The 27,678-nt window shown below is 40.1% G+C and overlaps 2 protein-coding genes and 3 pseudogenes across 3 annotated transcripts; 2 read left to right on the forward strand and 3 right to left on the reverse strand.

The window, feature by feature from the left end:
* Positions 1-760: 760 nt before the first annotated feature.
* Positions 761-5,907, forward strand: LOC143615204 (protein GRAVITROPIC IN THE LIGHT 1 pseudogene; annotated as a pseudogene).
* Positions 5,908-6,723: 816 nt separating this feature from the next.
* On the forward strand, positions 6,724-13,188 carry LOC143615199 (proliferating cell nuclear antigen-like). The gene is made up of 4 exons (XM_077088384.1): positions 6,724-7,046; positions 12,542-12,694; positions 12,768-12,865; positions 12,943-13,188. The coding sequence occupies exons 1-4, from the start codon at positions 6,728-6,730 to the stop codon at positions 13,165-13,167; spliced, it is 795 nt and encodes a 264-aa protein (XP_076944499.1). The 5' UTR covers positions 6,724-6,727; the 3' UTR covers positions 13,168-13,188.
* A 2,575-nt stretch (positions 13,189-15,763) lies between these two features.
* Positions 15,764-19,442, reverse strand: LOC143615205 (cytosolic enolase 3-like; annotated as a pseudogene). The gene is made up of 13 exons (XR_013150429.1): positions 19,336-19,442; positions 18,988-19,142; positions 18,738-18,911; positions 18,494-18,565; positions 18,244-18,360; positions 18,044-18,124; positions 17,279-17,334; positions 17,096-17,199; positions 16,885-16,983; positions 16,703-16,788; positions 16,540-16,626; positions 16,145-16,342; positions 15,764-15,941 (listed from the first exon to the last, which is right to left on the reverse strand). The product of XR_013150429.1 is annotated as a cytosolic enolase 3-like (transcript).
* A 3,131-nt stretch (positions 19,443-22,573) lies between these two features.
* On the reverse strand, positions 22,574-23,795 carry LOC143615202 (neutral ceramidase 2-like; annotated as a pseudogene).
* A 632-nt stretch (positions 23,796-24,427) lies between these two features.
* On the reverse strand, positions 24,428-27,465 carry LOC143615201 (pentatricopeptide repeat-containing protein At3g26782, mitochondrial-like). The gene has a single exon (XM_077088386.1). The coding sequence runs from the start codon at positions 27,463-27,465 to the stop codon at positions 24,532-24,534; it is 2,934 nt and encodes a 977-aa protein (XP_076944501.1). The 3' UTR covers positions 24,428-24,531.
* Positions 27,466-27,678: the final 213 nt, after the last annotated feature.

Consider the following 27,678-nt stretch of genomic DNA (forward strand, 5'->3'; position numbering starts at 1 on the left):
TGGAAGTATTAAAAACCAATATTTCTAGTTATAAAGATAGAGATAGAGAAAAAATGTTTATCCGTAATGTTTTAGATTAAGACTATGTTTGAGATTGAGTTTAAAAACTGCTTATTGACTTTTTTCAAAAAGTCATTTTGAAAAGTTAAGATTTAAGCATTTTAGAAAACTGCTTTTTGATCCTTTTAAAAAGCTAAAATAAAAAACATTTTTGTAATGGCCAAACAATTTTAACTTATTCGATTTTTGAAAAAGCCAATAGGCTAATAAGGTGTTTTCAAACTCAATCCCAAACATGCTTTAAGAATGTTGTGTTTTCTTTCCCCCCCTTGCACGGGACCTGTTCGTTTACGTTCTTGAACAAGTTAAAATCATTAACGAACATGAAAAAGACTTTCTGTTTGGTTAGTGTTCACAAATGTAAACGAACGAACATGAACACGAGTTCATTCAGTTTGGTTCGGTTCGGTTCATTTAGAGCCTTACCCGAAGAGTCACAAATATATTTTAAATAATAATTAAAAAAAGACATATTACTTGGGTTTTAGATAAAAGAGAAAAAAAAAGAAGAATGGAGGTTGCAATTGTCGTTACATGCAATGTCTTGTTGTACTACTGGGCCACACTCACACCTGCTACAGAGTTTGAGAGGGGTGATTCAAACGATGCACAGATTCACTCGCTTTTTACTGAATACTAATCATGAAACCCACTTTGATATCTTGTAATTAATCCACTCACTCTCTGTTTTTGTTTCAACAGAAGCAGTGGAGGAACCAAGAAGATGGCGGCCGACAAGGTTTCCACCTTCTCCGATTTGATCCATCGAGTCACCGGCTCCTGCATGCTCCACCCCCTCGGTTCCAACCACAACTTCTTCGACGACAATTCCGATTACGAAGACACCGCCGACGAAGAACACCATCCAGAAGCTGCTGCCGCCACGGCGGCTGAAGAGCAAGATGTTTACACAACCACCAAGGAGATGGAAATGGTGACGCTGATGGGCGAAGTCTTCGAAACGTTGTCGTCTCTAAAAAAAGCATACGTCAGCCTACAAGAGGCCCATTGCCCTTGGGACGCTGATAAGATGAGGCTATCCGACGTGGCAGTTGTCTCCGATCTTAAAAAACTAGGCGTTCTACGAGAAAGGGCCGATGAAATCGAACACGCCAGAATAAATAAAACAGTGTCCGGACCCATACTCCGGGAAGTAGTAGCGCCGTACGAGGCGGCAATAGAGAGATTGAAATCTGACATGAAAGCCAAAGAAGCTGAGGTTAATAATTTAATAGAAAAACTAAAAGCAACCGCCGCCGCCGGAAGTAGAAAAAGCCGCTCACATAGACGAGTCAGCTGCAGTACCCAGTTCCAGTTCCGGTGTCCGTCAACGTCCGCCGGTGTTTCACCGGAGCTGTTTGAAGCATGCATGAACTCCGTCAAAGAAGGATCTAAATCGTTTTCTTTACTACTTCTATCACTAATGAAAGCCGCACACTGGGACATCGCGGCCACCGTGAAGTCCATCATCGCCGCCGCCAGCACCACCGTGGTGGGACCTGTAGGGGTATGGTACCAAACCCGGTTTTACGACCCTAAATTTATTATGTTTGGCTTATTTTATTATATGGACTAATACAATGTTATTGGGCTGAGGGGATTTTGTGGAGGTAACCCTAACTGGGCTAGGCCCATTAGAGTACCATGATGGTGGCCATGAGGCTCCCTATATAAGCAGGTCTCCACCTCCTTATTAGGGGTTGGTCATTCTCAATAAGAGCCACCACCATATTTTTGTGTCTGTAAACAAGAGATCCTCGAGATTTCTTAGCGTCACCTCCAAACCCCCAAAAAGCCATTGCAGATCCCAAGCAGCCGGAGAAGAAGATCAAAACGTGGTTCGTTCATCTCGAAATCCGTGGAAACATCGTCATGGATCAGGTCAGATTCATCTCATGCTTCGACATTGGCGCCATCCGTGGGACGGCAATGAACCACACTTCGCTTCTCGTCTCGGCCCTCCGATCTGTTCATCAATATCTCAGGTCTACGGTTTTTTCTTCCAGATATGTTCTATGGAAATCCAAAAATCCGTAGATCCAAAGAATACTTCCAGATCTGGAAATACACAGGAAGAGATACCACCAAACTTTTGGGGAAAACCCTTAGATCTGTGTTTTTTCTAAGTGAAACATACCAAATCTAGTTACGATTTTTTCAGATCTGGGTTCGTTTGAGCAACAGTCACACTTCATATTCATAGATCTATAAATCCTATCAGATCTGTTGGTTTTACATAAAACCTACCTGATGTGGATATTCAAAATCTCTAGATCATGCGCGCCACCGCGGATCAAAATCGCTCCCCGTGGATCAACTTCGGATTCCGCATGCGCGCTCCCGGCGATCACTCTACGCCACAGCGGGTCGCAGGCGCGCTCCCGGCGATCACTCTACGCCACAGCGGGTCGCAGGCGCGCTCCCGGCGATCACTCTACTCCACAGCGGGTCGCAGGCGCGCTCCCGGCGATCACTCTACGCCACAGCGGGTCGCATGCGCGCTCCCGGCGATTACTCTGCGCCACAGCTCACGTATATCACATGCTCACGCATACCACGTATGCTCACGCATCACATATGCTCAAGCATCACGCATGCTCACGTGTCACATATGCTCACGCATCACGTGTGCTCACGCATCACGAATGTTCACGCATATCACATGCTCACGCATCTCATATGCTCACGCATCACATATTTTATTGGGCTTCACGTATGTTCATGCATATCAGATGCTCACGCATCATGTACGCTCGCGCATCACATCTGCGCGTGAGAATAAAGGAGACCTTGCGCAGGCCGCGCGTAAGCGACACAACAAATGAAGAACAGTCTAATCCAAATCAGGATAAGAACAACCATGATTGTACTCATTAATAGTCTAATCCAAATCAACGAATGAGTCATACTTAAAGGTTGGGAATCCTCATAATATCCCATATGGCTACGCGCCACACTTAAAGGTTGGGAATCCTCATAATATCCCATATGGCTACGCGCCACACTTAAAGGTTGGGAATCCTCATAATATCCCATATGGCTACGCGCCACACTTAAAGGTTGGGAATTCTCATAATATCCCATATGGCTACGCGCCATACATAAAGGTTGGGAATCCTCATAATATCCCATATGGCTACGCGCCATACATAAAGGTTGGGAATCCTCATAAACCCATATGGCTACGCGCCATACATAAAGGTTGGGAATCCTCATAAACCCATATGGCTACGCGCCATACTTAAAGGTTGGGAATCCTCATAAACCCAAACGGCCACGCGCCAATATAGGCTGGGCACACCTCATAATTTGCCCGAGGATGGGAACTTTATAATACATCCACTCTTAATTTATGTTTTTGCAGGTTCGGCTATGAGCCACACAAGCACCTATGACATCGTTATTATTATCTGGCCATTTGTGCCTCCATCACTATTTTGAAGACAAGCCGGGACAGTCATCCTGCGCAGAAGAGGCCCTTTTAGGCCAGTCATTATCATCATATTACAGCTCATAAGTCGCCTCGCGCGCAGGCTTTATTATTCTATAGCTCGTAAGTCGCCTCACGCGCCAGCTTAATTATTATTATAGCTCGTAAGACGCCTCGCACGCAAGCTTCGTTATTTTTACAGCTCGTAAGTCGCTTCGCGCGCAAGCTTTATTTTTTCATAGCTCATAAGTCGCCTCGCGCGCAGGCTTTATTTTTCTTACAGCTCGTAAGTCGCCTCGCGCGCAGGCTTTATTATTCTATAGCTCGTAAGCCGCCTCACGCGCCAGCTTAATTATTATTATAGCTCGTAAGACGCCTCGCACGCAAGCTTCATTATTTTTACAGCTCGTAAGTCGCTTCGCGCGCAAGCTTTATTTTTTCGTAGCTCATAAGTCGCCTCGCGCGCAGGCTTTATTTTTCTTACAGCTCGTAAGTCGCCTCACGCGCAGGCTTTATTATTCTATAGCTCGTAAGTCGCCTCGCGCGCAGGCTTTATTATTCTTACAGCTCGTAAGTCGCCTCGCGCGCAGGCTTTATTATTCTATAGCTCGTAAGTCGCCTCGCGCGCAAGCTTTATTTTTTCATAGCTCATAAGTCGCCTCGCGCGCAGGCTTTATTTTTCTTACAGCTCGTAAGTCGCCTCGCGCGCAGGCTTTATTATTCTATAGCTCGTAAGTCGCCTCACGCGCCAGCTCAATTATTCTTACAGCTCGTAAGTCGCCTCACGCGCATGCTTTATTATTCTATAGCTCGTAAGTCGCCTCGCGCGCAAGCTTCATTATTTTTACAGCTTGTAAGTCGCCTCGCGCGCAAGCTTTATTTTTTCATAGCTCATAAGTCGCCTCGCGCGCATGCTTTATTATTCTTACAGCTCGTAAGTCGCCTCGCGCGCAGGCTTTATTATTCTATAGCTCGTAAGTCGCCTCACGCGCTAGCTCAATTATTCTTACAGCTCGTAAGTCGCCTCACGCGCAGGCTTTATTATTCTATAGCTCGTAAGTCGCCTCGCGCGCAAGCTTCATTATTTTTACAGCTCGTAAGTCGCCTCGCGCGCAGGCTTTATTGTTCTCACAGCCCGTAAGTCGCCTCGCGCGCAGGCTTTATTATTTTATAGCTCGTAAGTCGCCTCGCGCGCAGGCTTTATTATTCTCATAGACCCGTAAGTCGCCTCGCGCGCAGGCTTTATTATTCACATCTTATTCATGCTAGTGCACCATCATTATCATAAAGACCACAACACGTCACCATCATGAAGAAAACCTCCCAAAACTCAAAGACAATAAAGATAAGGCCGAAGAAAAGGGAAAAAACCGCCTCACCTCATAAAGTCCAGCGCTCCACCTAAACGCTTGCGCGCCTAGGAGCAACGCTGGACTTAGGGGGCTTGTAGGGGTATGGTACAAAACCCGGTTTTACGACCCTAAATTTATTATGTTTGGCTTATTTTATTATATGGACTAATACAATGTTATTGGGCTGAGGGGATTTTGTGGAGGTAACCCTAACTGGGCTAGGCCCATTAGGGTACCATGATGGTGGCCATGAGGCTCCCTATATAAGCAGGTCTCTACCTCCTTATTAGGGGTTGGTCATTCTCAATAAGAGCCACCACCATATTTTTGTGTCTGTAAAAGAGATCCTCGAGATTTCTTAGCGGTCACCTCCACACCCCCAAAAAGCCATTGCAGATCCCAAGCAGCCGGAGAAGAAGATCAAAACGTGGTTCGTTCATCTCGAAATCCGTGGAAACATCGTCATGGATCAGGTCAGATTCATCTCATGCTTCGACAGGACCAAACCACGCCAAATACTCACTCGAATCGTACGTGAACCGGAAGTTCTTCCAAGGGTTCGATCACGAGACGTTCTACATGGACGGAAGCTTAACGTCGTTACTAAACCCGGCCCAGTTCCGGTCGGAGTGTTTTACGCAGTACTCGGATATGAAGTCGATGGAGCTGTTGGGGATCATGCCCACGTGTCAGTTTGGTAAATTTTGTTTCAAGAAGTACCTGTCGATCGTGCATCCGAAGATGGAGGAGTCATTGTTTGGAGATTTGGAGCAGCGGCGGCAGGTGTTGGCGGGAAAGCACTCGAGGAGTAGGTTTTATGGGGAGTTTATGGGGGTGGCGAAGGCGGTGTGGTTGCTGCATTTGGTGGCGTTTTCGATGGAGCCGTTGCCGAGTCATTTTGAAGGGAGTAGAGGGGCGGAGTTTCAACCGGAGTATATGGAGAGTGTGGTGAGAGTAAGGCTGGGTGAGTATGTGGTTGGGTTTCCGGTGAGTCCGGGGTTCAAGCTTGGAAATGGGCATGTGGTAAAAGCTAGGGTGTATCTTGTACCTAAGACTGAGCTGTAAGAGGGTCAAATGAATGATTTTGTTTCCATAATGTAGCTTGTAATGTAATATTCTTGATTGATGCTTTACAAAAATAAGACTTATTATCAAGCTATGAAGTTAAATGGGGTATCCAAATTTTTTTTTCCACTCTCATATTATAATGATTGTTTAAATTAATAATTATCCACTTAGTTTGAATTAATAAAGATTTCATAAACAACAAATGAACGATTTTGGATCATTAAAACACAAAGTCAATGATTAAAATTAAGAAGACCTCAAAATTATAATTTATTTTTAACAACAAAGCTACTCTAAACACTCCTCTTATAAGCAAGTTATATCTGAAAGTTGCATAAGTAAAAGAGAGTTGGATGTCTAACTAGTCAGCAATCTCACTGAGAGAAGTTTATGTGATTGCAAGGTCCAGCATCATTTAACTAAAATAAATGTAATCTAAAACTCGTCTACGCGTGCATATACCGTAGTTAAATAAAGATTAGATAAATATGATTTAGGTAACATGATACTGCATATCAAAGCGCTCAATTACCATAAATATATTGCCAAAATGTCGACATGCATAATTAAGAAAGAAAACAAAATGTTCCCTCCCTTTAACATAGAAAATGTTAAAACTAACTAATACAGTAAAAAAGTTTATCATTTTTACAAGCTACAACCGCTGGCCCAAATTGTAAGGCCCATAAGAGTATCTTTCCCTCCTCCCATAAAATTGTGGCGGGAATCATTTTCCCTATAAAAAACCAAGCAAGCCCTAACCTGGTTTCCACTCGCCGGAAATTTAATTAATCTTTGGGCGGAGAGGAGAGGAGATATGTTGGAGCTAAGGCTAGTGCAGGGGAGTCTCCTGAAGAAGGTGATGGAGTCGCTCAAGGACCTCGTCACCGACGCCAACTTCGACTGCTCCGCCACCGGATTCTCCCTCCAGGCCATGGACTCCAGCCACGTGGCTCTCGTTTCGCTCCTCCTCCGGTCCGAAGGCTTCGAGCACTACAGGTGTGACCGTAACCTCTCCATGGGCATGAATCTCAATAACATGTCCAAGATGCTCAAGTGCGCCGGAAATGATGACATCATTACTATTAAGGCTGACGATGGCAGCGACACTGTTACTTTCATGTTTGAAAGCCCTAGTAAGTCTGTAATCTGTTTTTGTTTTGAAGTTTTCCTTATAATTACAATGTATACTAGTAAGATTTGGATTAAATTTGTACCTCATACATGCTTTTTTATGCATACATTGATTTAACGCCGAAAAATATCGGATATCGATCAAGAGATATCAGTTATAATTTTAATATCATGTAAAATTCATAAATATTGCAATTTAACACTAATAATTTAGGTTAGTCTCCTACCATTAACAAATTAATCTTTTGCTACTTGCAAAACACTAACAATTGTAGCAAGTAAGAACTTATTAAGACTTAAAACACTAATATTGAACACTAAAAGTTGAAAATTAAGACTTAAAACATTGATATCATGAATATCGATGATATATCGGTCAATATTAGTCCAATATCGGTCAATGTCGCTGATATTATTGGTACCGATATTTTGACTGATATTTCACCAAGGTACCGATAACCAATATATCAGTGATATATCGGTGACATCGACTGCATAGGTGTTTTTCTTGTGTATAAGATGGCTATTCTGATTCTGTAGATAGTAACAGAATTGTTATTATATTAATTCTTAATAATACAATACAAAGCCATCTAAATATATAATACGATATGCTAAAAAAAGGCCTGTGATTAAGGCATGAAATAAGCAAGCCAATAAGGAAATGATATAAAATGGAAGACAAGAGAGGAAGCAAATAATTAGGCAAGATAACATGCATAAAATATGCATGGTAACGTTTACTCCCCCTCAAGTTGGAGCATGGAGGTCTGTAATGCCCAACTTGTCGAGTAAGGCGCGGAAGCGATTTATGCCCAATGGTTTTGTTAATAAATCTGCAATTTGCATGGTTGTGCTAATTTTCATGGTTTGTATTTCCTTGGACTCCACACGTTCCCTAACGAAATAGCAATCCATCTCAACATGTTTGGTTCGTTCATGGAAGACAGGGTTGTTTGCTATATGCCGGGCTGCTTGATTGTCACAAAATAACGGTGTCGGGTCATCTTGAGGTACATCAAGTTCCTTTAGAAGCCATCTCATCCATAATATTTCATTTACCACAACCGCCATGGCTCGATATTCAGCTTCAGCTGATGATCGAGAAACAACCGGCTGTTTCTTGGATTTCCAAGATATGGGAGCGCCTCCTAAGAGAAGTATGTAACCGGTTCGTGACCTCCTGGTAAAAGGACAACCAAGCCAATCTGAGTCGCAATAGGTGGTGAGGCTCGTTCCTCCTTCCTTCGGTAGTAGTATCCCTTGACCTGGAGTAGCTTTGAGGTATCTAAGAACACGATTAGCAGCCTCTAAATGACTTGCACGAGGATCACCAACAAATTGACTTAAAACATTTATGGCATAAGCGACATCAGGTCGTGTTGCTTGAAGGTAAAGGAGTCTCCCAATTAACCGCCTATATTGGTTAGCATCAACCTGTGGCTCTTCGGTACATTTGTCCAACTTCAAGTTTTGTTCCATAGGAAATTTGCTCGGACAACATGCTGTCATCCCAGTGTCTTGAAGGATGTCAAGGATGTATTTTTGTTGGCTCAGAACAAGGCCTTTATTGGTTCGAGCCACCTCAATTCCCAAAAAAATTTTTAAGGGACCAAGGTCCTTGATGCTAAACTTGTTGTCGAGAAAGATTTTGAATTTCTGAATTTTATTTAAATCGTTGCCAACCATGATGACATCTCGACGTAGATAAGTGCAACAATGAACACATCCGTTGTCTTGAAAAGGAATAACGAGGGATCCGTTCTAGTTTGTTTAAAACCGATTTCTAGTAAGGAATTGGTGAATTTTTTATACCAATTTCTCGATGCTTGTTTAAGCCCATATAATGATTTTTTTAGTTTACAAACTCTGTTGTCACCTCGTCTTCCAAAGCCTTGAGGAAGTTTCATGTAAACTTCTTCGTTTAAATCTCTGTGTAGGAAAGCATTATTCACGTCAAGTTGATGAATATGCCACCCTTTCTTCACAGCAACCGCTAGTAAGCTTCGCACAGTGACTAACTTGGCCACAGGCGCGAATGTTTCACGAAAATCTATCCATTCCGTTTGTGTGAAGCCCTTCGCCACAAGACTTGCTTTGTATCTTTCAATATCGCCATTTGGTTTATACTTTATTTTATACACCCACTTTGAATCTATAGCACGCTTCCCTTGTGGTAAAGCTTCAAGGGTCCAAGTTTCATTTTCTTCAAGAGCACGAATTTCCTTTTTCATAGCGTCTCTCCACTTTGGATCTTGAATGGCCTGGTTAAAATATTTTGGCTCATAATTGGAAGTTATGGCAGATAAGAAGGCTTGATGTTTGTTAGTAAACTTTTCATAAATAAAATTCGCTAAAGGATATACCACTGAGGACCCTTGATTGGAGGTGGATTGCTCGTGATCTATAGATGGGGGTAATTTGACTTCATAATCTACAAAGTGCTTGGCGCGTGACCTGCTTCTCTTGTCCTTTATTGGTTCGATGGTAACAACTTGTGGACTAGGGGATTGAGAAATCATTTCTGGGCTGAGCATCTCTTCTTGAATAGTTGGGCTTGGATTAGGCTCAATGTTAACAACTTGTTGGTTGTCAATTGGGTTGTTTGGTGTGGTAGGTTGTTTTGTAACATTAGGTTGATCATTTTGATGGACAGTCTCATGGTTAGGCTGTTGCATTTCGACATCATGTCCATTTAGACAATCTAAACTTTGGTTGTTTAATTCATATTCTTGGCTAGGATCTAAAGGCATATTTGGTTCGGTTTGTGGCTGATGGTTCCTTTTTTCGGGTCCTCTTTCTTGTGCTTGAGTTTCAATATCCCACCATTTTGGAGGAACAAAAATCTCTTCCTCCTCAACCGTTTCATTTTTATAAGGAAAAAAACTCTCTACAAATTTGACATCCCTTGATATGATAATTTTATTATGTTTGACGTCATATATTTTATACCCTTTTATGCCACGTGGATACCCCAAAAAATTCCCGGTTTGCCTCTTTCTTCAAATTTATCGCCCCTTGTTTCCGTACTTTTAAAATATGCAAGACAACCGAAAACCCGCATATGATCATAATCGGGTTTTTGGTTATATACAATTTCATAGGGGGTTTTATTTTCAATAATTTCTGAAGGTAAACGATTAATTATGTATGTGGCGGTTAATATGCATTCCCCCCAAAACCTTGTAGGTAAGTTGGACTCGAATCTAAGAGCCCGAGCGATTTCTAAAATGTGCTGATGTTTACGTTCCACCACACCATTTTGTTGTGGTGTATGTGGACACGTGGTTTCTAAAACAATCCCTTCTTTGGCATAAAACTCAAGCATGCAATTTGATGTGAACTCCCCCCCCCCCATTATCACATCGGATTTTCTTAATGTTTTTCTCAAACTGAACTTTTATCATTTTATGAAAATCAACAAGACAAGTACTAGCCTCATGTTTATGTTTTAGGAGAAAAACCCAAACAGCCCTACTAAAATCGTCTACTATGGTTAGAAAATAACTTGCTAGAGAAAAAGAAGGCGTACGGTATTTCCCCCACACATCACAATGCAATAAATCAAAGCAAGCATTTGTTTTGGTAGTGCTAATAGGAAATGGTAAACGGGTAAACTTAGCCTTAACACAAGAATCACAAAATTCCTTTTGGTTTAAACGAGTGTTTTTAAGGAAGTCAATATGAGAAAGTTTAGAATTTGAAGCATGACCTAATCTATTATGCCATGTGTCAACCGTTGTCATCATAACTTTTCTCTTGTCCCCCGTCATCCCCATCTTGTATAGACCTTTCTTGCAATCACCCACTCCAATTAATGTCCTCGAACTCAAGTCCTGCATAACACAAAAATCGGGAAAAAATGTGACAGCGCATTGGAGATCTTGTGACAATTTACTAACAGATAAGAGATTGCATTTAAAATCAGGGACATGAAGGACACCCTTTATTGTTATTCCATTAGGTAAGGTATATTCTCCTCTACCCTCAACGGCTATGGAGTCCCCATTTGGTATAACAACAGGTGGTTCATGATTTTTCTTAATTTTGTTTTTGAGGAAAAAATCATTGAAAATTATGTGCTCGGTGGCACCCGAGTCAATAATCCACTTACCTTCATGGCTAGTATTACCTGCCATGTTGGCAACCGGTGTGCTTTCTTCTTTAGTGGCATTCATCTTGTCGCCAAAGATCTTAACGAACTGTTGGTATTGCTCCTTTGTCAAACCCGGTATGTTGCTCGTCCCCTTCTCAACACAAGCGGCTTTCGGTTTAGCTTTTTCTTGTTTTCCTTTACTCGGCCTCCATTCCGTATACCCAATAAGTTTAAAGCATCCTTCCTTTTTATGACCAGCTTTTCCACAAAAATCACAATGCTCAATCCGTTCACCAAAATTACGCTTTCCATCCTTATGGACATATTTATTTTGTGACAGATTCATATCCTTCTTCCCAGGCACAAAGGCTTGAAAAGCAGTTGCATCATTAATTGGTCTTTTTGAACTAGAAATGGCTCTTTGCTGTTCATCTTTTTTTACCAAATGAAAGGCTAAATTGAGTGTTGGTGTAGGCTGCGTAGCAAGAATTTGAGTACGTATGGTTCCATACTCATTATCTAGCCCAAGAAGAAATTCATATAGCCTCTCTTTGTCCTTGAAGTCACTAAGTTTCTTTCCAAGCCCGCATGTACATCCATTACAGATGCATAAAGGAACCGGAAGTACGGACTCAATTTCGTCCCAAATGGAACGTAGCCTCGTGAAGTAGACGGAGACGGATGACCCCTCCTGTTTGATCATGGTCAAGGAATGTTTCAGCTCGTATGCCCTTGGTGCGTTATCCTTCCCGAAACGTTCCTTCAAATCTGCCCAAATCTCTTGCGCGGTGGAAGCATATTTTACGCTGGTCCGTATTTCTTTCTCCATTGCCGTGTTTAATACGGAGAGGTATGATCAACAGTCCCTCCATCGGTTTGTTTTCTTTGGTCGCTGGTCATGGCTGAGTCTGGTTTTTCTTTATCACCAGTCATGGCGGCTAGGGTTTTGATGGTGGTATGGAGGTTTATTTTGAGTTAGGATCTTTTATGTAAGGCTCTGGTACCATAACAGAATTGTTATGCTATTAATTCTTAATAATACAATACAAAGCCATCTAAATATATAATATGATATGCTAAAAAGGCCTGTGATTAAGGCATGAAATAAGCAAGCCAATAAGGAAATGATATAAAATGGAAGACAAGAGAGGAAGCAAATAATTAGGCAAGATAACATGCATAAAATATGCATGGTAACGTATAGATAGCTTGTGCTTATGATCCAATAATTGATTTGCATTTTTTGTAGACTTTCAGTATTTGATTATGCAATTTATATAGTTGAACAAATACTGGAAAGCTTAGTGCAAGATTAGTTTCACCATCTGGGTGGGTGGGGTGGGTGGTTTTGTAGATAGTCACTATAACATTGTTTGTAATTATTGAGCTTGTTTTCCACAGCTCAAGATAAGATTGCTGATTTTGAGATGAAGCTCATGGACATTGATAGTGAGCACCTTGGAATTCCTGAAGCTGAGTACCATGCCATTGTTAGGATGCCTTCATCTGAGTTTGCCAGGATTTGTAAAGATCTTAGCAGCATTGGTGATACAGGTAGTTTTGGTTTGATTTGCCCTTCGATTAGAATAATAATTTGAAAAATGTAACATTTTTGGGTCGGTTGCAGTTGTGATTTCTGTGACTAAGGAGGGCGTTAAGTTTTCAACACGAGGTGATATCGGAACTGCTAATGTTGTTTGCAGGCAGAACACTACAGTGGACAAGGTATGCATACTATCAATCTGGGATATTGTCAAATGTCATGCGAGATTTTAATTGTGGGTTTGTAAATATATTTGCAGCCAGAGGAAGCAACAATCATAGAGATGAATGAACCGGTATCTTTGACGTTTGCGTTAAGATACATGAACTCGTTTACGAAGGCAACTCCTTTATCAAATACGGTCACAATAAGTTTGTCTTCAGAGCTTCCTGTAGTGGTGGAGTACAAGATAGCTGAGATGGGTTATATCAGGTTCTATCTGGCTCCTAAGATTGAAGAAGATGAAGAGGACAACAAAGCTTGAATCAAGTTATAAGCTGCTTTGTTAGTTGTTTGTTACAGTTATTTGCATCTCTCCGAGTACAATGTTATTTGTACTTGCAAGAATTCGGCTAGATTGTTTTCTTTTACTTTGTTAGGATTTCTATTGTTATTTTTTAACTTCAGACTGATGATGCTTGACTAGAGTTATCAATCATGTACCATTTTTCAAGAAATGAGGGAACATTATGTTGTACACTTGGTTATTTGAAAACCCAATACATGTGGCCGCAAGGACAGATCCAATATGGATTCATTGAGTTCTTAGGAACCCATTGATTTCTAAATTTTACATTGAAACGTATATAAAAAGTTTCAGTGAACCTATAAAATTTATATAGGTGGACTCATAGCAAAAGTCTAGATTGTGTACACAAAATGAGTTCTATAAATATAATACTTGAAAGGTATCAGGTTCTAGTCTCTTTAAGAACAACTTTGTTAACTTTTCTTTCTTTTTTATTTTTTAATCTGTTTGGGAAATCATCACATTTTAGTCTTTCTAAAAACTGTTAATTTTTTTTTTCTTTTCAGTAAATCACCCCTGGATATTAGTTGGAATTTAAGTAACTAAGAAAGTTAAACATTTTTGCTTCTAGTTAATTCTAGATTTATTCACACATCATATCTCAACAACCAATTGATTGCAATTCTGTTTTTTCATTGTTAATGACCTTGTATTTGTTATGTGCTTTTAAAACTAACATTGTTTTATTATGATATCGAATTGTATAATATTCTCCTACTTGACTGACCCAACAAACATAACATTTGGTCGTGCGAAATTTGAACATCGAAAAAAGGTGTACCCACTGGAAAAAAGTCTTGGATCTGCCACACGTGGGTAATGGTAATTTTTATCATCATTTTTACGTAGATCATTATATTAGAGTGTTGGTATCTGAAGAAATATGGTTTCAACTTGAGTCGGGTCAAGATGAATGTTCTCCGGTTATAGGCACGAACAAAGCCACACTTTGTCTTCTCCGACAAGACTTTGATCTGGGAAGTATAAAAAACATGAAATACATATATGTGTGGGTTAGCGGGTAGAGGCAATTCTGACTCAAAACAACCATCATCACCGCATCATGGTGGTCTCTCTGGTGCGTAAAAGTGTGTAGAGCACATAAGAGAGAGAGAGCGAGGAACAACCCAATGGAAATGAAGGCATCTTTGATTTATATGCAAAAAATGGAGCCCTAATTAGAGGTGCACAAACCAGGTATTCTTAGGAACCGGAACCGGGTATAGTCAACAAAAGGCAAAATCGGGTCCGGGTAGGAACCGGTTCCGGGTATAGTCGGGTATTTGACCGGTTCCGTCGGGTTTTTTTCGGGTTTCGGGTAGGGTACAGCCTGATTTTGACCGGGTATTGGTGGAACCGGTGGGTCGGTTCCGGTTCCAGTTTCAGAGGGAAACCCAAGATCCGGTCCATACCTGCGGGTAGGGTAGGATCAGGACCGGTTCCGGGTAGGAACCGCCGGGTCGGATCCGGACCCGGTTTTTTGTGCACTTCTAGCCCTAATGAGCTTTTTGCTAACTTGGGTTTGCCAAGGTTGTTTTAACGAAACTGGGACTGGGCTTTTTGGAAAGTAACCCCACAATGAAGAAACAAGGTTTCGACTTGGGTCGGATCGAAATGAATGTTCTCCGGTTTTGGACACGAACAAATCCACACTTTGTCTTGTGCATCTCACCTTCTCCGGCATCTCACCTCCGATCTGGGAAGTTTAAGATGCATAGAAAATATATGACTATAGTGTGGGTTAGCGGGGAGAGACGATTCCAGCTCAAAAAAGCCGTAATCACATCATGGTGTTCTCCATTGCATATAAGTGTGTAGAGCACAAGAGAGTATAGGTAGAGAAAGGGAGGAACAATCAGGTGGAAAAGGAGAGCATATTCTATTTATAGGTGGAAAACCATAGGAGAGCGAACTAATGCCAGCCAAAGTCCCATGATGTCCCTATTGAAACTCACGGGTTCGATCTTACTAATTCATATTTACATACAGGCTTCTTAAGCTCGACTTCATATCAATTTAGGTTTATTGTGAATATACAACAGCTTAAAACATACATTATTTAGAAAATTTGCTGCCTTAAAAGACATTGTTTGTCACCACAATTTATTCATCACTGCCTTGACCATCGTTGCCACAACAGATCCCACCATCAACCGTCTGCATCACCACCACCATGAACATCACTACCACTATTCGCCATAAAAATATAACTGGTGAACTCATTTCAATACCTCTTTTTCTAAATGTTTTTACCCAAATACGACTCGATCCTAACAAATTTGATACTTTTGTAAACCAACCCATTTTTATCCAAACTAATTTTGCTCGTAACCTGTCTTAAAATGAACCGTTTTGGTATGTTACACAACTCAACCCAGCCTGCCCGTTTTGACAAGCTTATGCTTAAATCATTCGTAGCTTGATGGTAAAACGTAATTATAATTCACAAGGGAAACACAAACATTACAACCAGTTAAAACATCCCAACTCAATAAGATCTACCAAACAAATCAACAATCGTATCTTGATTTATCTGTTTTATATTTCATATATGAAAAAAGAAAACTTGAAAAATTACACTCAAATAAGCGCCATTTCACTGACCTGGCTGATGCATCCGGTTGCTATGAATCAAAAACACAACTTTGCTAAGAAAATGGTCAAGAATGCCTCCAGCCCTCGCCAACATAACTAGCTTGTTCGCCAATCTCTTCTTCAATTCTAATTAACTGCACAAAAACTTGATGTTTAAAATTTAAACACAGTAAATGAGCTTATTTATTTTTGCATCAGAGGGAGCACCATATTGCCAACAGTTTAGGGATCCCTCAACAGTTGTTCCCTTTATTATATACATATATCAATTAAAGAAGTTTGGGTAATGATAATGACAGAACTATGCTGATGTGGGAAAACAAAAAATAAAGCACACCTGATTGTACTTGACTAACCGCTCTCCTCGGCAAGGAGCACCTGCTTTTATCTGACCTGTGGCAAGACCAACCGACAGATCAGCTAGAAAAGAATCATCAGTCTCCCCACTTCTTTGTGATATCACGACCCCCCATTTAGCATCCTTTGCCATCTTCACTACTTCAATGGCTTCTGTCACCGTCCCAAGTTGATTCACCTGCATTTAAATACCCGATTGTGTATCAAACCAAACATTGCGTTTATTTTCAGATAGATGGAGCATAGAATGATCACATATTCAAGACATGTTCAATAATAGTCATGCTTCTAGAAGACTTAAAACACTTGTCCTGAACAGCAATGCGTATCCTAAATAGGAAGTTTTAACAACAAAATTCATAAATCTGCATATACCTTGAGAACAAGTGCATCACAAGCATTTTCCTGAATGGCTCTTTCTATACGTTTGGGATTCGACATCAACAAGCCATCTCCAACAACCTGCAGAAACAAATAGTCATGTAAGGTCTCAGATAATAGCTCAAATCATTTCTAAGTTGACTTATAATAAACAAACCTGGCAAATTCCAAGCCCGGAAAAAAACTTGACTTGTTCCCAGTCCTCCTTGTCAAATGGATCCTCAATTGACACAATCGGATATTCTAAAACTCAGAAAGAAGTATTGTTAGTTTGATATAAAAAACCACTTGTAGCATCCTTAGTAAAGCTTTTTTTTTTTTTTTGAGATGTTCATATACCTCTACATATTTCTTTGTAGATCTCAATCATTTCTTCTCCTGACTTGAAGTTTTGCCCTGATTTTTTAGGAGATTTGAAATCCAAATCATACTTTGAACCTAAAATAGGAAGAAATAGAGATGTCAAGATTTTGCAAAGAAAATCATACATGCAGTAGTCAATGTACAAATACTAAAATAAATATAAAAATTATACACAATAGATTATTACCTATGCAGAAATCAGTGGCAGCAACGTCAATTGCAATCTTCAGTTTAGTGGTATAGCCTGTTCTGCCAATTGCCTCCATTACAAGATCAAGTCCTTCTTTAAAGCTGCAAAAGTAGACCACTAAAATCACCAATTGAGTCATGGAGATTTCATAAGATCACACTTAATTGATGGAAGACGTGCCTGGTGATATCAGGAGCAATACATCCATGTGGACCATATTTCTCTGCAACAACAGCCTGCACATGCACACATAATGAATTTGCAAAATAAGGTGCAATTAGCATATCTTGAACAGATAAATGATGTGCCCCATCAAAGCTTTGCAGCAGGACAGTGTTTTAGGGACTATTGCAGGGCAAACTTGTGTACCATTTCTACTAGGGTTGATTTAACTGTAACCCTGCCAACTATGCTTCTGATATGTCCGTATGTGTACCCAATATTTTTCAAGTTACAATGAATTTAAGTGTGCAAAGAATAAACAGCATGATTGTGATGTTAATCTGCTATATATTCAATTTTGCATGAATAGATTTAAAATGAAACTGAATTATTAATAAGAATATGGCTCACTCAGATACAGGACAGAGTTAACATTCAGGGTGTCTTATTATTTGGTCAATTTAAACCTGACAGCTGTGGTTATTCCCTAAAAACAAGATAATTTTGAGGCATACAAACTTGTTGGCAGGACATTAAAGGCGTGATGAAAACAAACATAAACATGATACCAATGGTTTTTGGTAAATGCATTTCTGAGTTGTAGAAGAAAACTATGGTACTTGTTGAGCAAAATTTATGCAAGGGATATGGTTTAACCAACAGTCTTTAGCAATGGATATATGCATGCGCCTTTTATTAGTTGTCCAAGAATATCTATACCCAAATGCAAAAAAAAGATAATATTAAAATAATATAATTAATCTAAAGTTGGCAAGAAGTCACCTTTAAATGATGATACGTCTCAGATCCCATTTGCGTTGCCTCCTCAAATGTTTGTGCTCCGACTGGAAGAATCATTATCTCCTGATCATATTGATTTCACACATTCACAATAAGCTCACATAAGACAGAAAAACCATGGAAGTTTATCAAAAAACCGTATGTTACAGAAATGAACGGTATGAAGTCAAACACCAGCTTACTCGTATAGGTAAATTGTTCCCAGCATGTTTTCCACCACTTATTAGTGTGAATGCAGGAACAGGAAGAACATGGTTTCCTCCACCAGAAAGATCAGCAATATGCTTGTAAAGTGGAACCTAAAACAATAGTTTAATGCCAGATGTCACATCAATTTGCTTTAAAACAAGGAAGATAATGTTTAAACGAACTTGAATGATTCTTCTACAATGGTTAAATATTAAGCAAGTATAAAAGTGTAACTGCACATACATCCTTCTCCGCGGCTCCAGCTCTGCAAGCAGCAATTGAAACAGCTAGTATTGCATTTGCTCCAAGTTCGCCCTAGATAAATGATAAACACGTAATTAATCCATAGCATACGCTATTCCTAAAGGCAAACTAACACATGTTTATTAAACACCACCAAAACAAGCACAGGGCATCGCTGGATAGTATAAAACTATAAATAGAAACATAAGGCATTGTAAGAAGCACAATCTAGATAGATGATTACCCTTTTCTCCGTCTTGTCCAAGTCTATCATTGCCTGATCTATTTGATTCTGAAGAATGGGATCCATGCCAACTATAGCTTCCGCTATCTTGTCATTAATATTGTAACAGCTTTGCTGACACCATTCCCAAGATACGTTGCCTTATCTCCATCGCGTAACTCAATAGCACCATACCTGCATCACATAATACCATCCCAGTGGAAACAGTCATACCAGAAAAGGAAGAAATAAATAAAAGCAAATGTTTTACATTCCGGAAGGAGCACCGCTTGGAGCAGAAGCTCTAAACATTCCCTTATTAGTATACAAATCAACTTCAACCGTCGGAATTCCTCTACTATCAAGGATTTGCCTCGCTTTAACCTTGGTAATCGCGGATGGAACCGCTTTCCGCATATGATTAGACTGTATATACATACATAAACAAGTAAGTAATTTAACTACAATCAATGTGTCATAAAACCTCTTATCAACATGATCATTTTGGAGGAAATAGCATAATAATCAAGTAAGTAATTCAACTGATAATCAACGAGTCTAATTAACATATAAAAAGAAGAAGAAGAAGAGAGAGAGAGAGAGAGAGAGAGAGAGAGAGAATGAATAGAACGGGATCGGCGGTTTTAGCCCTAACGGCGGCATTGACGGCATCTTCGATCTTCCGAGAGAGCATATGCTTATCCAAATAGTCTTGAACTGACATTTTCACCTACTAATTTTATTATTTTCTAACTGCTACCAACTGTTCGGGATCTCAAATCGAATATGGCGGAGATCGGAGGAATTGAATCATCCGGCGGGAGGTTTGGTTCGTGATCCGGTTTTTAATGAAGCAAGACTTTACAAAGATAGAAAGTCATTCACACAAGAAGTTGATAAAGAACATGTAGAGTTTGAAGATTCAAGTGAGAAGGTTGATAGTCAGAGCTCCGAAACATCAGAAGAGGTTTTGGAAGAAAATGCAGATGAATTTGAGGATTTTTCTGACAATGGGAGTTCAGAGCCTAATACTGAACAGTCTCCACTAGAACAAGAAATGATTACACCTCAGCTAGAGGTTAGGAGGTCTTCCAGAACCATTAGACCTCCTAAGAGATATTCTCCTTCTGTTAATTACCTTCTACTGACAGAGAATGGTGAACCACAGTGTTACTCTGAGTAATGAGCTTGAAAGACTCGTCTCAGTGGGAGAAAGCGATGAGAGAAGAGATGGATTCACTTAACAAGAACGAGACTTGGGTTCTTACAAAGCTTCCGGCCGGGAAGAAAGCTCTTCAGAACCGATGGGTATTCAGGATCAAGGATGAAAATGATGATACAAAGAGATACAAAGCACGATTGGTAGTGAAAGGGTTCCAACAAAAGCATGGGGTTGATTATAATGAGATATTTTCCCCTGTGGTAAAAATGACTAAAATCAGACTGGTGCTTAGTATTGTGGCTGCAGAAAACTTACATCTGGAGCAGTTGGATGTGAAGACAGCTTTTCTGCATGGTGACCTTGAGGAGGATATCTACATGGCACAGCCAGAGGGGTTTCAAACAGTTGGTAAAGAAAGCATGGTGTGCAAGTTAAAGAAGAGTCTTTATGGGTTGAAGCAGGCGCCCAGGCAGTGGTATATCAAGTTTGATGATTTTATGGGCAGGAATGGATATAAAAGATGTGAGATGGACCACTGTTGTTATCTCAAGAAATTCGCCAGTTCTTATATCATTCTACTGTTGTATGTAGATGATATGTTGATTGCCGGTTCAGACATGTCAGAGATTAATAAGTTGAAGCGACAGATGTCTGAAGAATTTGAAATGAAAGATTTAGGTCCAGCCAAGCAAATTCTTGGCATGAGCATCACCAGAAACAAGAAGGACAGTTCTCTAACTTTATCTCAGGAGAAATACATATGGAAGATTTTAGAGAAGTTTAACATAAGCGATGAGAAAACCGCTACTCGAAGTACACCTATGGGTAGTCATATTAAACTTTCTAAGGATCAGTCTCCTAGTACTGATGGAGAAAAGGCAGATATGGCAAAGATTCCTTATGCATCTGCGTGGGTAGTCTTATGTATGCAATGGTATGCACGAGACCTGATATCGCTCACGCAGTGGGAGTTATTAGCAGGTTCATGTCAAATCCAGGGAAAGCACATTGGGAAGCAGTGAAGTGGCTGCTTAGGTACCTAAAGGGAACTTCAAAGATGGCGTTATGCTTTAAAGGCAAGAATGCAATTCTTAAAGGGTTTTCAGATGCTGACTTGGGCGGATGTAAGGAGACTTATAAGAGTACTACGGGATATGTGTTCACTATGGGGATACTGCAATCTGTTGGAAGTCTAGACTGCAAAAGAGTGTGGCACTCTCAACCACAGAAGCTGAGTATATGGCAGCTGCTGAAGCGAGTAAAGAGCTTGTTTGGTTGAGGACTTTCTTAGAGGAGTTAGGCAGGGAACAAACAGATTATCCATTGTACTGCGATAATGAAAGTGCTGTGAAATTAGCCAAGAATCCTGTGTATCATGGTAAAACAAAGCACATTCATATACGTTATCATTACATTCGGGGTTTAGTCAGTGATGGGACTATTCGGTTGGACAACATTAGGGGAGACAGGAATCCGGCGGATATGTTTACCAAGGTTGTGACCTTGGACAAACTGAAGCTATGTGTAGCTTCAGTTGGTCTCCAGGAATAGTGTTGAGGAGGTGGCGACGAACAGGTAGAAGACATGGTTTATATTGAAGACAAAAGATTACAAGTACTGGTGTGTTTACAGGTGGAGCAAGTGAAGACGTTCCGAGGCTCCAAGTGGGAGATTGTTGGGTTTAATACGGGTGTAGCCCCGGCCCGTCTTGGGTTGGGCAGTTTAAGACTAGAAGGGTTGAATGGGCTGGCCACCCACTCAACTTTAGTGGCCCGTTTTATATTATTTCTTGTAACTTATGGAGAAAGAAAAAAAAAACCCTAGTTAGCCTCCCTATATAAACAATGTTGTATCTTGTAATTTCTTGAGCACCTCAATAAAAGAAGAGACCCTGTTCGTTGCCCGTGGACGTAGGTTACACACCGTGACCGAACCACGTAAATCCCGTGTCCCTATTTACTGCTTTACGTTTAATTATTGCTTTATTATAATATTGTTATTAGTGTTTGTGAGATCGTTGACCTACTGCCACCACTAATACATACAATATTATTGATTTGCAATCTGTGTTCGTGACTTGTGAGAACTTTCTGCCGCCATCAACAATTATTATATTGCAATAAGTTGTTTGTTTGAAATTGAGTCTGTGCATGTGTGTGGTGAAGTCAATCAACATCCGATTATATTATTATTAATATAATCAATTGTTTCTTTCTTGAATCAAAAGTCAAAGCCAACATCAAATTTGCCAATCACCTGAAACAGAAGCAGGCCGCTACAGAAGGATTATTGCCGCGGACCATTTGTTCCAGGTTCTGATTTCAGTTTAGTTTTGTCATTTATTCCACTGCGTTTATTACTTCTCATAATATTGTCCGTTTTAGAAATCAATTAGAAATACCGTTAAGTTCTTAAGGCCCGAGCCGTTGTATTGTATTGATTTCTGTCGCCCTATCCGATTCCTTTCGGGTCAGCCGCGTACACGTAATACCTAACAATGCATACCCTGATTCACACACAAACTCTATATTTGTAAATGATTTACCTACAAACAAGAAAAATAGACCGACCACAAAAACATCGTATATTAAAATTTAGCTTTTGTATAAAAACATAAATTACATGATAGCTAGTGTACAATGTATTTATGCAATACCAGAGTCTTTTTCCCAATCTAGTTCAAATATGCTAAAATTTATTTAACCACAAAAGCGTTTGATGAGCCAGTAAAATGGCTAATCGACCCGAACAGGCTTTTTGATGCGCCAAGATGGCTCACTCTATAAACCCCAGATGCAGCAGATTGTGGGATTCGCCATTCTATAGTAGCATGACTCTAAGCACTAAGTTTTGAAGGCCTAGACCACTGAAACATAAGGCAGAGATCATCATCATCATCATCGTAGACCGAGAACCACGTGTCTTGCCCTTTTAGTAACTCCACTAGAGCGAACGTGCCTTCTGCCATTAGAATAGGACACGCTGACCAGAAAACAACGGTCACCGTGTCACCCTTTTTGAAGGTAGAGTTATTGGGGATGTCAATCTTGACATCCCCAAACTTGACTCCCAGTGGGGTGGACTCTACCCCCACGTCTGGGAACAAGTCAATCTGCTTGTTAAGCAGATCTGGTGGTTGTGGGCCCACTTCAACCGTTCCTCCTGAGACAATGGCTGTTGCAAGCCTTTTGAATTCTTGAATGTAGGCACTGAGAGTATGTGGACTGTATAGAGTCGAAGCACCCTGATAAAAAAAATAGTTTAAAGTATGCATTAAATGGGCGAAAGTGTCTGGACCTTTAGGAAAAGGTAACAATTAGCTTACTTCATATCTTTGCATCTCATACTCCTCAACGGTAGTAACATATTGAGAGTAAGTGTTAGTTAGAACACCTATCACAACATGAACTTTTTCAGCATCACATAAACGCCTTCCAGCCATAGTTGTGAATTCTACAAAACAAACCACATTAAATTACCAATATACGTTACAACTTTTTTTGAAAAAAACAAAATAGAGTTGTCATTAGCATACCTCCAGGTACACTGAGAATAACCATCTGACCTATCTTTAGTATCTGAACTGGGAGAATTGATGGCTGGGAAGCAAAAATATATACATATTATAAGTTGATCAATTTTTATCAAGAATCTACATGTCTTAGTTTTAATGAAGTCAACTTTAAAAAGTCACTCACCGCCCAGTCATATGGTATCTTCATTTCCCTGGTATCAAGCAGAATGCTCCAAGCACATTTGGGCTCACATCCCCACAATTGGACTGGCAAAATGCAGATACAAAACTGGGCCTCTCTGCAGTCCTAAGAGAACTTCTAACACGTCTGATATGCTCAAGTATTTGGTCACTGGTTTACCTGAAATAGGCTTAAAAGAAGCTGCAAGTTCCAGAAACTCATGGTCTGCATTAAAACACCACAAAAACCTTTAGTAAATAATTCCTGTATTTAGAGGTGGAAACTTTAACTATTTAGCAAAATTTTGAAACATCAGTTAATCAGTCGTATCCTGTGGCTTTGGAAATAATATTCTATATTGGATTTTTTATTGCTTTTGCTGTCAAATTGCCGATTCTACCCCTACATACATGGTTGAACGCCTGTCCAAGAATGATGGCTTATATTTTAAGATACTAAGGCGTGCAATGAAAAAGCCAAAAGGCCAACAAGAAACCAAAAACAAAGAAGTCTTTCTAAAATACTCAAAACTTTGGGGCAAATTTGTTCCTGGTCAACCCAACCCGGATCACGGGTAAAGAGCCGTTTTAGAAAAAAATAACATTAATTTGCTAGAGTGAAGGTGATGGCACCAATTTGCACGTCTATGAGTTTGCTGAATGATCATTCAAAAAGTTCTAAAGTATTGATACTAGGTTACAGTTTCCACCAATTTACTTATGAATTGATCGATTAAGGTTATCTAGCATCTCATTGTGAGATAAGCAGTTTTTTTGGAGTGTTTGGGATTGCACATCCAAACTCTGTATCATATTATTTTCAAAGATTTAGATTATTATTATTATTGTAAAATTAAATTTCTATAATCACATCTAACATGATAATTACATATAAACGAATCAAAAGTGCTAACCCAACCTGTTTGGCTCGATCACAATTACTCGCCCGCGATCATTAATCACCAATAATCTCCACAAGAACACACACCAGCAACAAAATGATGAAACCTATAGTTATCTCTCATAATAATCTCCCTATTTTCAACAGCAGATATATACTTCATTGCAGAATGACAGTCTCCACACACTCTCAAATTCTTAATAATCCGCAAAGGCATTGAGCCTGAACCCGAACTACTAATCAACCCAAACGCCAACGCAAGCTTCTCGCTATGTCCACATAACATCATTTCCTTCTCACCTTCTTCCATATTTTGCAACACAAACCGCGTGTCCGGAACAAACCCCTTGTCTTTTATCTTCAAATACAAACTCTCCATTTTTGCATATACTTGATCCATAAAAGGATATGAAGTATCCCCAACAACAAAACTATAAACCTTTCTACCAACTTCAATCCAACTGCAACCAGGTGATTTTGTCACACCTCTTTCTTTCATCAAACACCTTATTCTTGAAGCTTCTTCCCATTTTCCTAAACTCGAATAAATATTCGCTAAAAGTATATAATTACCAGAACTTTCGGGTTCGAGTTCAAACAAGAATCTTGCAGCATATTCTGCCATTTCAAGATTCAAATGGATCCTACACGCCCCCAATAACGACCCCCAAATCGCCCCATTTGGTTCAAATGGCATGCTTTCAATAAACTTCAGTGTCTCTGATAATTTCCCTAAACGTGCCATTAAATCCACCATACACGCGTATTGTTCCATATCTGGTTCCAAATCATATTCTTCTTTCATTAACTTAAACAAATCCATCCCCTCGGTTATTAATCCCGAGTGGCTACATGCTGATAAAAGATTCGTAAACGTTACATGATTCGGTCTTATTCGTTCATCAACCGTCATGTGTTGAAATAACTTCAAAGCTTCAGCACCGAACCCGTGCATACCATACGCTGCAATCATAACATTCCATGACACGATATCTCTCCTTTGACCACCTGACAAGTCAAACACGTGGTGACTTTTGCAAACCGCACCGCATCTTCCATACATGTCGATAAGCGCGTTGCATACAAAGTTACTTGAGTCGAGTCCGTGTCTCATTATGTAATTATGAATCTCTCGTCCTTGGCGTAACGCAGCTAGCTTTGAACACGCGACTAGAACCGAAATCATGGTGACTGAATCGGGTCGAATATTATTATTATTATTATTATTATTATTGTTATTGTTATTATTATTATTATTATTATTCAGTACCATTTCTCTTAATAAATCTAACGCACCGACTCCAAGCCCCTGTTTACCACTTGCAGCAATAAGAGAGTTCCAAATAACAACATCTTTCGTAGGAAGCGAGTTAAACACAGCATAAGAAGCTTCAAGATCATCACAACCCGAGTACATTGTAATGAGAGCACTCCCGACACCCGTTAACATCTCAATCCCGTTCCTAATAATGTAACTATGAATCTCTTTACCAGTTTTTAAACTATTTGATTGTGCACAAGCTGTTAACGCTCCCGATATAGACGTCGTGTTTGGTAAAATACCAAGCTGGTTCATTTTAGCAAAGAATTCGAGTGCAGTTTTACCGTCACCGAATTGTGTGAACCCGGTTATTAACCCGTTCCACGTGATAATATCGGGAGAAACTCGTTGTAGCTCCATTTCATGAAGGGATTTAAACACGCCATCACGACAACCTTTGATAGCATAGGCTGCAAGGATCGAATTCCACGTCACCAAATCTTTGCTTTGGATTTTGTTGAAATAATTTGTCACCACATGATTTAAGTTGCATTTGGAATAGAAGTTGATTAACGCGTTGCTAACGAAAACGTTTGAATCGAGTTCTTCGGTTTTGATGCAATAACCATGAATCTCTTTGCCCTGTGTTACTAAACACAAGTCAGTACACGCAGAAATGATGCTAGAAATTGTATTCGGGTTTGGCTTTACTCCCTTGGTTATCATTTTCCTGAATATGTTTAACGAGCGAGCAGGATTACCGTTTTGTAAATTCCCAGTTATTAACGCTGTCCACGACACAATATTCGGTTCTAGATCTCCAAATGCGTCCATTTGTGAGAAATACTTTGCAGCCTCTTTAAACCGTCCGATTTGAGCTAAACCGCTAAGGATTATGTTATAGGTAACGCGATCAGGTGCCATGCCTTTAAGCTTCATTTGATCAACACAGCTTAATGCTTTCTCAAAGTCTCGTTTCAACACGTAGCCAGAAACCATCATGTTCCACATGATAATATCAGCTGTATTCATCTGATGGAATAGTCGTCTTGCAATATCCATCCTTCCACATTTAACAAACATGTCAAGAAACGCTCGTTTAACCGCATTATTCCCTTCAAACCCGATGGATGTCATGTAATCATAGACATGCTTCCCCGTCCTATAATCCTGGAGCTGCGCACACGCTTTAAACACTTTCGGGAAGACAAACCGATCGGGGCGTACGCCTGCTTCAATCATCATATAAAACAAACTTATAACCTCCTGGTAATCACCCAATTCGCAACACAGCCCAATAATTGACGTCCAGGTAAACACATTTCTCTCAGGCATTTGGTCGAACAACTTGCGTGCATTGTCAGTATGACCGGTTTTACAGTATAATTCCAACAGCTGAGTGCCGAGAAACGGGCATAGTTGGACTCCAGTGACAATCATGTGTCCGTGAAGTTGTGAAGGCAGTTGCAGTTGCAGATTGTGGAGTTTGCGAGAGTTTTGAAGAATGAAAGCGTAGGACTGAAGACAGTGGTCTGGGTCGGTTAAATCTAGTGAGTGGAGGGTAGTGATAATGTTGGTCAGCAATTCTGGAGTAGAGATGGTGTTTGGATGATTGGGTTTTGAAGGACGAGGGTGAGGGTGATGGTGATTTAAGGCAATAATTGGTGGATGGTTTTGAGGGTAGAGATTGTTGTGTATATGCAGAGTGAATGGAGTTGGGTAAGTTGCCATTGAATTGTATTAATGGCTACTCTGTCTGTTGTTGTTGTGAATGCAAAAACATTTTTTCTTTTTAATGCCCGTTTTATATGGATAGATAACACGCCAACGGTGGAATGATATGGCGTTGATTGGTGATTTAGGTTTGATTCTAGATCTTGTTTAGTTTATGTGATGATGAGAGAGTAATTTTTTTTAAATTAAACGGGCTGTATGGGGCTTAGT

This window comes from Bidens hawaiensis, unplaced genomic scaffold (assembly GCF_021521415.1).
Source record: "Bidens hawaiensis isolate Kalapana, Puna unplaced genomic scaffold, B.hawaiensis_p1.1 tig00042247_1, whole genome shotgun sequence".
Classification (NCBI taxonomy): Eukaryota; Viridiplantae; Streptophyta; class Magnoliopsida; order Asterales; family Asteraceae; genus Bidens; species Bidens hawaiensis.

What these genes read in the sequence shown, in the direction of transcription:
- LOC143615199 (XM_077088384.1), top strand. Translation starts at nt 6,728, where the DNA reads ATGTTGGAGCTAAGGCTAGTGCAGGGGAGTCTCCTGAAGAAGGTGATG. An exon ending in TTTCATGTTTGAAAGCCCTA is followed by an intron (nt 7,047 to 12,541) that starts GTAAGTCTGTAA and finishes TGTTTTCCACAG; the next exon opens with CTCAAGATAAGATTGCTGAT. An exon ending in AGAACACTACAGTGGACAAG is followed by an intron (nt 12,866 to 12,942) that starts GTATGCATACTA and finishes ATATATTTGCAG; the next exon opens with CCAGAGGAAGCAACAATCAT.
- LOC143615201 (XM_077088386.1), bottom strand. Translation starts at nt 27,465, where the DNA reads ATGGCAACTTACCCAACTCCATTCACTCTGCATATACACAACAATCTC.